General features: G+C 38.1%; 1 protein-coding gene across 2 annotated transcripts in view; it reads right to left on the bottom strand.

The window, feature by feature from the left end:
* Window positions 1-10,418: 10,418 nt before the first annotated feature.
* Window positions 10,419-11,939, bottom strand: part of Dbf4 (DBF4 zinc finger) — a 30,170-nt gene continuing 28,649 nt past the window's right edge. Inside the window, exon 12 of one of the 2 annotated variants that reach the window (XM_017795442.2) lies at window positions 10,419-11,550. In XM_017795442.2, the coding sequence (XP_017650931.1) occupies window positions 10,596-11,550 (955 nt within the window). In that variant the 3' untranslated portion in view covers window positions 10,419-10,595. The remainder of the gene's footprint in view (window positions 11,551-11,939) is intronic. The other variant, XM_008822496.3, reaches the window with a different exon arrangement.

The following is an 11,939-nucleotide window of genomic DNA, read 5'->3' as shown; positions in this document are numbered from 1 at the left end:
AGAGAGAGAGAGAGAGAGAGAGAGAGAGAGAGAGAGAGAGAGAGCTATTGATTTGTAAGCACCACTGAAACCAGGAACCCAGCACCTGGTGTGAACTTATGGATGGTATGGATTTTAGAAATATGTAAAAAATTGGTGGCTCATGCTAGGTGAAATTAAATTCCACAGTACATGATAAAGGAAAAGAAGTGGGCATACTTGAGCAAATGCTTTTTTTACTGATTATTTTATATTAAGACCAGAAAACCCATCAGATTATTAAATTTCACAATATACCATTTTCCAAGGCCGACCATAGGCATACCTTTGAAGGAAGGAACCGCTACTACTAAAATATGCAGGGGTGGCTCTTTATACACTCATATTGACAATGTTGAAAAGGTAGACCAGACATCTGATCTTCAGAGAGCTGGAGTTAATAGAACATGGCACCCTTAAGAGCAAAATAGCTTGCCAACAAAATCCTCATTCGAAATTTACTATGAAAGTAAATCAGCCTTAAAAAGAGAAAAAAATCAACCTCAGGAAACTAGGGATAGTAAGTCCAGTAATAAATAACTCTTGATCTCTTCTTCTGTGTCCATGCTTCTATTTTTCAATGCAGAAGAAATTGCCTGGAAAAGAGACCATGTCACCTAGAGCAGGACCCTGCAACACAGTTCAGGTGCACATGCTAACTTCCCGACAGGCACCTGCCTGCATTTACATCAGTAACTGTGTACTGGGGTGGAACAGGAATGCCCAAACTCTTGTTGGCCATTGTCTGAATTACCAATGATTCCTGGCATCTAAGGCACCTGAATACTGGGGATATACAAGAGCAGTAAATAGAGTCCTAGCCAAGGTTTAGCCCACAGTGTTGTTTGATTTGTCTGTGAATGTATTACTAGGAGATAAATACAATCCCCCATATTGTGTCCCTAGTCTATAGGATAAGAACTATTAGAGAGGGGCTAGAGAGATGGCTCAGCGGTTAAGAACACTGGTTGTTCTTGCAGAAGACCTGGGTTCAAATCCCAGTACCCACATGGCAAATAGCAATTGTCCTTAACTCCAGGTCCAGGGTATCCAACAGCCTCTTCTATCTTCTGCGGGCATTGCACAACATGGGTACACTTACCTACATGCAGGCAATACACACATACACATAAAAATAATAAAAACTATTTTTAAAAAGAACTATTAGAGAAGAAAATTTTAAGTAGTAACTTTTGAATTGTCTCTACCCTTTAGCCAAAATAGTAAGTCAAAAGTAATAGCTTAAGCTGAGATAGTGGTGGTGGAAGTGATGGAGGAAACTAATGTCATACTTATAAAATATCTGAAACATATAGGGGTGGTAATATATTCAGGTGGATCGTTGGAAATGACAGTAGATCTGGATGGGGTGGCACACACCTGTAAGTTTAGCACTTCGGCAGCAAAAGCAGGAGGATTTTGGCAAATTCAAAACCAGCCTGGTCTACATAACAGGTTTCAGGCCAGTCAAGGGTATACTGAAACCTTGCCTCAAACCTAACACAGTACACCACCACAAGCTGCATTTACTAGTAGCCTTAATTGTAGTTGCAATGCCAGATGTGTATAATTCCTGTTACAAGTAAACGTGACATCTGTGGCTTGGTGTATAGTCACAGATTGGGAAAATGCCTAACTTTCCATATCGATCAGAAAAAGATTCGGAAACTGTATTCATCCATAGGGAAGAGATTGCAGTATAAATTTATGTTTATCCCAGTGCCTATTCTTTTCCGACCAGTATGTTTGTAATTTGAAGAGATCTGGGCCATCTAGATGCCATGGAGAATACTACATTAATCCATTACATTGATTATACCATACCTATTAGGCCAAATGAACAGATTTCACATTAGAAACTTTAATATAAAACATGTTTTACAGAGAGTGAGAGATTCCTGAACCTGCTCTGGGAAGTTAAGTTAGCAAGTGACCTGGCTGTCACATTACTCCCTCACTCTCATACCAATGTCTTCTCCTGTGGTCACAGTTACAGCTATAGTTCCATACTAAGGCCAACTGAAAATGAAAACCAACCAAAATTTAGTTCATGAATGGGTTGATGTGAGAGTACAAGATGCAAATAGATGAAACTGCCATATAGCTCTACTTGAGGGTAGCATTGAAAGCCAGTCATAAGGGCCAATCCCCATGGGCTTCTTCAATTGGTATACTTAGTTAACCCTTGTGTGGAAAGAGTTTAGAATATATTTGGACTTACGGGAAAGGAGAAATGACACAATTGGCTTGTAAAGAGCCTGGAAAGAGAAACATTGAGTATAAGGGGTAGAAGGTATGGGACATGTGGAAACAAGCATTTTCTTATTGTATGGGAATGTCACCAGGGGACATAGAGCAAAATGATGGTGCTGACTAGGAACAGAAGCTCAATTATGGATTCAATAACGTAGGTTTCTATTCACCAAAATCAGGCTTAATGTTCTTGTCAATACCAAATATCCATCTTCCTAGACACAAAGGCCAAACTGAGTCCCTGATATGGTACAGCCTCTTGAAGAGGCCAACCAGTCACTGGGTGACAAGATGATTAATTACCCTGGACACAGAATTAGACATAGTCTAGGTGTGAGTTTACCTTTTTGTTCACACTACCACTAATTTTTGCTTATTCTGAGACAGGATCTGGCTATACAGCCCAGGCTAGCCTTGAGCTCATGTTCCTCCTGCCTCAACATCTTTGGTGCCAAGATTACAGGCAAGTGCCACAACACTCAACAAACACCATCACACTTTGAGAGCATACAGAGGGTTTCATGCATTGGCATGACACTATATACAACTGTGTGTCAGACAAGAGGATTGAATGTACAACAAAGGAGGTGTGTGTGTGTGCAATGACCATGCCATCCACATCCAGAATTAACCAGAACAGCAAGGATATTATTAGAATGGCATGTGGTGTCATCTTTGAGTTTAGGACACCATCTGAAAACCTGTATAATTTGAATTCAAGATATTTTAGGGTATTTTAAAAATCATATGGAAGTTTGGGAACCATCAGGTGAAAACAAGAGTGTCTCCTTGCCATTCCTCTTGTGATCCTCTTGCATTTGTGTTTAGTAATTGAAATACTCTGTTGAATTATAAGCTACAACAGCCACCTGGGCATTTTGGTTTCCTTGTACAAGAGACACACCAAGGGTAATCAATCCTGATCCATCAATGAACAACTTAGTGCTCCAGGAGGGACAGGCAGAGGCATGTGAATCTCTGTGAGATGGAGGCCAGCTCCATCTAAAAAAAAATCTCAAAAAATTTTTAAAATTAAAAAAAAAACTTTCTAAGGCTCTTACTTAAAAAATTAGTATCTTCGGGCTGGAGAGATGGCTCAGCAGTTAAGAACACTGGTTGTTCTTGCAGAAGAGCTGGGTTCGAATCCCAGCACCCACACGGCAGCTAACAACTGTATGTAACTCCAGTTCCAGGGGATTTGACAGCCTCTTCTGAGTTCCACAGGCATTGCACGACACAGGTGCACTTACCTATATGCAGGCAATACACGCATATAGACAAAAATAATAAAATATTTTTAAAAATTAGTATCTTCCAATTAATTGAAAACTGTACTCAGGAATATAAAAACTTGCTAGATATCAATGAACATTTGACCTACTTGAGGAATGTATTACTTTTCTATTACTGTGATAAAACACCATGACCAAGGCAACTTAGAGAAGGAAGAGTTTATTGGGCTTACGGTTCCAGAGGGCTAAAAGTCCATCATGGCAGGGAGGCATGGCAGGAGGCAGGTGGAGCAGAAAGCTAAGGGTTCACATCTTCAAGCAAGCACAGGAAGCAGAAACAGAAACTGGAAGTTGGGTCAAGCCTATGAACTCTCAAAGCCTGCCTCCAGAGATGAATTTCTTCTAGCAAGAAGCTCCTGAAGCTCCCCAAACAGCACCACCAACTGAGGCCAAGTATTCACATACTTCAGGCCTATGAGGCACATTTCAATTCAAACTACCACAAGGAATAAATCCCAAAATTAATCAAAGTTTAGCAAACAGAAGTAATAATGCAATTCTTCTGTTTTAGATCTAGATATTTATGAGCTATGACAATTATAAAAACCAAAAGATGGGGCCTGGAGAAATGGCTCAGTGGTTAAGAGCAGTTGCTGCTCTTCCAGAGGACCCAGGTTCAGTTCCCAGCCCCCCATGGGGGCTCATAACTGTATCTACCTCCTGTTCCAGAGGATCTGATGCCCTTTTCTGGCCTCCACTGGCACTGTACACACATGGTGTACTTACATACATGCAAGCAAAACACTCATACACATCACATTTTTAAAAATTAATTTTTTAAATGCAAAGTTTGAAGTAAAATGAATTTTCAAAAAGATTATTATTTATTATTTATTTTGGTCTTTTTGAGACAGCATCTCCCTGTAGCCCCAGCTGGCCTGGAACTTCTTATGTAGACCAGGCTGGCCTTGAACTCGCAGAAATTTGCCTGCCTCTGCCTCCCTAGTGCTGGGATTAAAGACCACCATGCCCAGCTGGAAGATTATTTTTAATGAGAGCACGAAGATCTGGTTATCTAGTTACTTTATTTACTCTTTATAAATATATTCACAGTATCCCTTTGTTGAAAGAAAAGAGCCTTTGGTATTAGGAAAATAAAACATTTTAAAAATGTTCATACATTTATCCTATCAAATGTCTCATATTTGAAATTTATATAATAGAGCCATATATGTATTTATAAATATAAATGTGTACTGAAGCATATGATAATTTTAAGAATAAACCCAAACTGTTTTTAATTAAAGGAAACTTATACAGGTTTTACTAAATTTGATCATTTGGCAAATATTCACTTATTCAAAATAATTATTTAGGTATAATTTGAGACATGAGGAAAGCAGCAAAAGTATTCTGAAACAACTGAACTTACACTGTGCCACCAAAGCCAACAGCAATTTACTGTCAAATCAAGTAAAATCCACTATAAATAACACACAGCTATGTTTCTGCTCTTGACCTCTGCTCTCATGAAGGAACTGACAGCTTTCTTCAGTAAGTATAGCTGACCGTTATCTGTCTTAATCTGGTTCTTGGTTTATTATTCAAGACATTTTTTAAAAATCACATACTATTTTTCTATATTATTCAAAACTGACATATTTTTCTTGCATTGGGTATTGCCTTTTTAAACAAAATTATTGGCTTTATGTGTATTAGTGTATTGCCTGCATTATGTAGGTGTACTGTGTCATGCAATGCCTGCTAAAGACAGGTGTCAGATCCCCTGGAATTAGCTGCCATGTAGGTGCTGGGACTCAAACCCAGGTCCTCTGCAAAAGCAGCCAGTGCTCTTAACCACTGAGCCATCTCTCCAGTACTTTTTTTAAAAACATCATCCTTAACTAGAGCCCATTTTAGAGTGAGAGCTCTACAAGAGCAGCCAGTTTGAGCATTGCTTTTGATGACAAACTCCATCCCCTTAATTGCCCTGACACATCTAAATTTTTTGTATATAATTTGGAGGCTGCTTTCCTCAAATACTGTAGAGAAAATCAATGCTACTAATAAATGGCATAGATTAAGTACAAAGGCCTAAGCTCTTTTTCATCTAAGTTGTACAGAATCACTAGTGTATACAGGTCAACTGATGATGAAGAAATCAATTTCATTTTAAACTTTTTTAAAATTACGTTTACTTATTCATTTATATGATGGGGGCACATGCCATGGTGAACATGTGGTCAGAGGACAACATGCTTGAGTTGGTTCTCTCTCTCCACCAGGTCATCAGATTGGTAGCAAGGATCTTCACCTGCTGAGCTATCTCTCTGGCCCAGAAAGGGTAATTCATAATGAAACTTCTAGAAACATGACTGCCATACTACTTTTTGTATAATACCCTTAAATGACAATCCCATACGTAATGCAGTGTAAAGGCTAAACTGACCTTTCATTTCACTTTCTTTGTACTATCAGTCCTCTCGCTCCACTCCTCTCCACCCCCCTGGCAAGTAATGTAATCACAGCACATAGCATATATTTATCAGAGCACAGACACAGTATAGCTGAATGGTTGGAATATAACTAACAAGCATGCTCCTCCATGCCTTAGTTTATGAGGTGCTCCATTGCCTCATGCATGCTAAGCAAGCACTCTACAAACGGAGCTACATCCCTAGCTCAGGGGCCCACAAGTCTTGCATTTTCATGAAACAGCACTGGAAGGATTTTCTGAGACAAAGTTGCATACTTTAGGCCCAGGCTGACCTGGAACTTGTGGCAATCCTCCTGCCTCAGCATTGAAAGTGCTAAGGTTATAGGCATAAGCCACACCTTGCTTGGAATTCTGAAAAATGTAGCATAACTCACCTCAGTAAAAGCATTAATAGGAATTCATAATAAATTACATGAACTGTATTTAAACATATCCTTTAGCTAACAGAAGAATATTAACTACACATTCATCCTAGCAACTAAGTACTTGGAAAAAAAAGTTAAATTTTAATCTGGCAACAAAGCAATCCCATTATTTCTAGAAGTATAGGATTCCACAATAAAGTTGTGGTAGAGTGCTTGCCTAGCATTAGTAAGGCCCTAGGTTCAATCTTCAGAACTCAGAGAAAAAAAGAAATTTCTTTTTTTAAAAAATATTTTATGTGTATGAGTATTACGTCTGTATGTATGTAAGTGCACCCATGTTGTGCAGTGCCCATGGAGGTCAGAAGAGGGCATCCGATCCCCTGGAACTAGAGTTACAGACAGTTGTTAGCTGCTAGGATTTGAACCCAGGTCTTCTGAAAGAGCAGTCAGTGCTCTTAGCCACTGAGCCATCTCTAAAGCCCCCCCTTCCTATTTCTTGTTAAAAAGTAGGAATATTTTTGTCTTCATACTTGTGGTTTAAGTGTCCCCCACAGGATCAAGAATTTGAACACTTGGTCAGATGGTGGCACTGTCTTGGGAGGGTCACGGAATCCCTAGAAGTGCAGCCTTGCTGGAGGAACCACATCACTGGGGACAGCTTTGAGAGTTAATAGCCTTGCCTCACTTTGTTTTGCTTTCTCTACTGCCTTTGAAGATGTGAGCGCTCAGCTTTCTGCTCTGGCTGCCTTCTGTCATGCCCCCCCACACACACCATTATGGACTCTCTCTCTCTCTCTCTCTCTCTCTCTCTCTCTCTCTCTCTCTCTCTCTCTGAAATGTGAGCCAAATAAATTCTCCCTTTTATAAGCTGCCTTGGTCATGGTGTTTTGTCACAGCAAAAGTTAATACAATACTCACTAGGGGTTTCTACAAATTGCAAACATTAGAAACAATCCACTTTTGATTATTAGACATATTTTGAAGGTTAGACATATTTCTAAACTATGCATGCCACTATTGGCTTAAAAGACCATTTGCTCATGTAAAAACCTTTTGTTACAATTATATGATTTCCTTTTTTAAAATCATTAAACCACATTGTGGGTACATGCCTGTAATCCTGAGGCCTGGGAGGATAAGGCAGAATTGGATCAAGTAAGAAGCCAGAAAGACAGAGTATGAGACTCTATTTCAAACAGAGAAAATATTCAATCTTCAATTAAGCTTGAATGAAATCCAAATAGAAACCATTTTTAGACAGAGCCCATGTGTATAGTTCTAAATATTTTTGAGTTATCAAGCTCTATTTCTAGCCAATTATTTTTGAGCTATTAATCCCCAATTTCCAGTTCTTTCAGTGTCTAATCTGTTAAATTCTGCGTCCTTGCAAAGCCAACCATTTTTACTAGTGAGTTAAAACATTTCTGTGAAATATTTGTATTTGTATAATTCAGAATATGATTGGCATTTTTGAGATATTTGAGCAAGCTTATTCTAAAGAACTTTTTAAAATAGTGAAAGGCAGGATTTTTGCTGGCTTTCAGAAATTAACTTTATCTGGGTGTGACAGCACCTGCTTTTAACTCCCTGATCCCAGCTGACAGGGGATCTCAAGTTCTAAGCCAGTGTGGGCTACACGTTATCTCTGAAAACTGTTTTCTGCTGTACTTCTAGCTACTGCAAACAGTGGTTTTGAATGCTGTTGCTTGTTTGTAGCTACATTATTTAGGGTCCTTTTTCCCCTAACGTTTTTCAACTTCAATGCCATATGATTTATTTTCTATTTTGCCTGCTTGTATATAAGTGCACGTATGTCATACAAGGCCTATTGAGATCAGAAGAGGGTATTCCTAGAACTGGAGAAACAGTTGTTCACAACCATGTGGGTGCTGGGAACCGAACCCAGGACCTCTTCAAGAGCAGTCAGTGCTCCTAACTGTCAATTCATCTCTTCAGCCCTTTCAGTGCTCTTTGGAAATCAGAATTGCATTTATCATGTGTGTACTAGGAATTTGTTATCTGGACACTTTTGGTAAAAGTTAATATGATACCAAGTAAATTAATTTTTTTTTGTCTTTTTGAGACAGGGTCTCCCTGTAGTCCCAGCTGACCTTAACTCACTATGTAGACCAGGCTGGCCTTGAACTCACAAGGATCTGCCTGGCTCTGCCTCCTGAGTGCTGGGATTAAAGGTGTGCGCCTGGCTAGCATGTTACATCTTACCAAGTAAATTGATTTGTCTCCCTTCCATGTTTAAGGACCTTTGAGGATTTCTTCTTCAAGGTGCTTATGCCACATTAAAAATGTAAAGAAGCTGGGCGTGGTGGCACACACCTTTAATCTCAGCACTCGGAAGGCAGAGCTAGGCAGATCTCTGTGAATTCAAGGCCAGCCTGGTCCACATAGTAAGTTCCAGGACAGCTGGGGCTACAGACAGACCCCGACTCAAAAAGACCAATAAATAAATAATAAATAAAAATGTAAATATATCCTTTGATGAGCAAATATGAAAACCAAACTAGAATTAAGTATGAAAAGAAGGAATAAAGTTAGCTAAGTCTTAGTACCACTAGGTGGATGTACCATCATGGCCTAGGCACAGCATAGGCTATAATTCTACTTGGATCAGTGTCCTTGGCTAAGTGCCTTCTGCATAGCTCAACCCATATAAACTCTGCAGCCATAGTTGTCCTACACCATTCATTATCACTGTTCTGGGTTATCAAACATTTTAGACAATTTTTTTAAACCCAAAGGTCTCAAGGCAGGTCTTAAAGATGTTCTAAAAGTTTAGTGTCTAAAGTAGTAGTTCAAGCCGGCATGATGGCGCCCGCCTTTAATCCCAGCACTCGGAAGGCAGAGGCAGGCAGATCTCTGTGAGTTCAAGGTCAGCCTGGTCTACATAGGGAGTTCCAGGACGGCTGGGGCTACAGGGAGACCCTATCTCAAAAAGACCAAAATTAGTCAAAATAAAAATTAAAAGCTAAAGAAGGGTTCAGATTGTATTAAATAAACTAAAGTGAAATAACAACAAATAATTTGGAGAAATACAAGTTGAAAGGAAGAAAAACCTACAAATAATTTTCCAAGTTTCTAGATTTTGCACCCTCCCCCCAAATTCTCAAAAGTTTGCAGCATGGTATTTTAACATTGGAGGAATAGCCTCTTCAATTTACAGTGGTACTATTTTCATCCCAAATTGTTTACTATCTTTTGGCCTTATTTCAAAAGGTTAATACTATTGGGTCAGCAAAATGGCTTAGCACCTGCCACCAAGCCTGATGACCTGAATTTGATCCCTAGGACCCACTTGGTAGAACTGACTCCCATAAGTTGCTCTCTGACCTCCACAAGCATGTCATGGCCCGTGCAAGCCCCCTACTCCTATACACACAGAAATTAATACATGTAATACAAAATGTCACAGGTTAATACTGTTAACCAAAGTTAATTTTTTTGTGGTAAAACAAGTCCTCAGTGGTAAATGCTTCACTCCTATACAAACATACCCAAAGGTAAAAAATTCATCTTGGACTTGAATTTTTCCTGTTCCAAATTATTTTATGGTCAAGAGCTGTATCATATGACTCCTCATGTATATTATCATCTAATATCAAATGAGAAGTCATTTTTGAAGAAATTATTCTCAACATTATTTACAAAGAACAGCAGACTATATTCTGTATGGCAGGCTCTAAGTTCTTCCTTTGTTTTTGAGATAGTTATGTTTTGAATCCCTACCAATAACCTCATCTTGCAGTGCCAGGACATTAGCAGAGTCCAACTCGTTCAGTCTCAAGGTCAGTATTTCTAGTAACTTCCATAATCCAAACTTAGCAATCAGTACATTTTATCTCTTTCTACCTGAAATGTTTTAGATAATGCATTACCATGTAAATCTACTTTAATAGGCAATGGCACTTAATTTTATAGTAATCTTTGATATATTCAAGATTTTACCTGAAATTAGTTTTCAGTGATAAAGCAAATAACATTCACTACACCTCTCAAGATACAATTATGCCAATAGTATATAAATAAGTCACAAGTTTATTCTATTATCTGAATTAACTATTCAATTCTTTAAAAAATTATAAACATCACCTTTATTAATATTTACATATGGTTCTGTAAACAAAGTTGGCAAAAAAAAATCTCCTAAGAATCATATATATATATATAAAAATTTCAGGAATATAATCCTATTACTTCTGATAAGTACATTAAAGACTAAAATCCAACAAATGTAGAAGTTGAAGGGGAAGAGAAAAATGATAACAGATTACTTGAATGTTCTTCCTCCCAAATATCTAAAACATCACATATACCACTGTTTTCAGTGTAGCTTGTAAAACCCAAGAATTCTGACTTCTCCCCACTTGTCTGAAATAAGTCCAGTAAAGACTGTACTGGTGAGCTACAAATTCTGTCTTCTTCTTGTGCAGTAAGAAAGTCAGTTCTTTTTTTATCCAATTCAGCATTTGGTTCCAGATTTTCTTTTTTATTTCGCCCTAATAATATTCTCACCTTCCGATGGATTTTACTAGAAGGCAAATTATCCACAGCCTCGACGTCACATTCATTGGGTTCCTGAGGACTACAGGACTGAGTTTTGGTCTTCACTGTTAGGTGTTCTTTTGACATATTTACTGTTACCAGGTCAGAGTCATGATCAAATACTGAATGAAGGTCTGTTTCCTTCTGGTCTTCTGCTGGAAAATGTGGAGTGTCTGATGCCAATTTTGGTTGGGATGGGCTATTATTTGTACTGAAATAAGAAACTTGTAGCACACTTGGAGGGTCACCTACTTTTTGTTCAACATCATTTTCATCTATAATTAATTTATGTTCAGAAACATCATGACTACATTCCTGTTTAGTTTTATGTGGAGGTAGCTGTGTAAAATTCTGTTTTATGTCTTGTTCAGCTGCACCAAACATGCTTATTGTTTTCTCAACTCCTCTCAATTCATCTGAAGGGCAGGAGTTCAGCTCTGAAATAAGCACAAGCTTTGGCTCAGATTCCTGGATTTCTTGATGCAGGAAATTCTGCTTGGTCACCTGTCCTTTGTTTTCCCTCAAGCTTTTCTGGGAAACAGGCCGCAAGTCTAGCTTCTCTTTGGGCTCAGTCTTTTTCAGGAAATTGGCAGAAACAGGAGAAAGAGATCCAACACTGTATTTTATTCTTTATAAATAAAAAATAATAGAAAGTTAGAAATTAGGAAAACTATGTTTATTGTGAGTTACTTAAGAAGCCCACTTAACTTTAAAAATACCCTAATACAGAAATCTTTGACATTTTATCAAACTAACTTTAGATGTTTTCAAAATAAAAAAAAAAAAGCTGGCAATTCTAGAGTGTCTTTCTACCTACATTCTTCTCTATCCCAGATATAACCAATATCCTGAACCTGGTGTTTAAAACTAATTATGAAAAAAAAAAAAAAAAAGAAAACCCTAATTACATTAGCCAACAATGATAAGATATTTGTACCTGACTCTAATTTTATTTTTTATTATCCTGAAAAAATTCTTTAACTTCAATGCTTTATATTAAAGTACATTTTACTCATT

The sequence above is a fragment of the Nannospalax galili genome, unplaced genomic scaffold, assembly GCF_000622305.1.
Source record: "Nannospalax galili isolate Female #2095 unplaced genomic scaffold, S.galili_v1.0 scaffold85, whole genome shotgun sequence".
NCBI classification, from domain to species: Eukaryota; Metazoa; Chordata; class Mammalia; order Rodentia; family Spalacidae; genus Nannospalax; species Nannospalax galili.
This window is presented reverse-complemented; position numbering and strand designations above follow the sequence as displayed.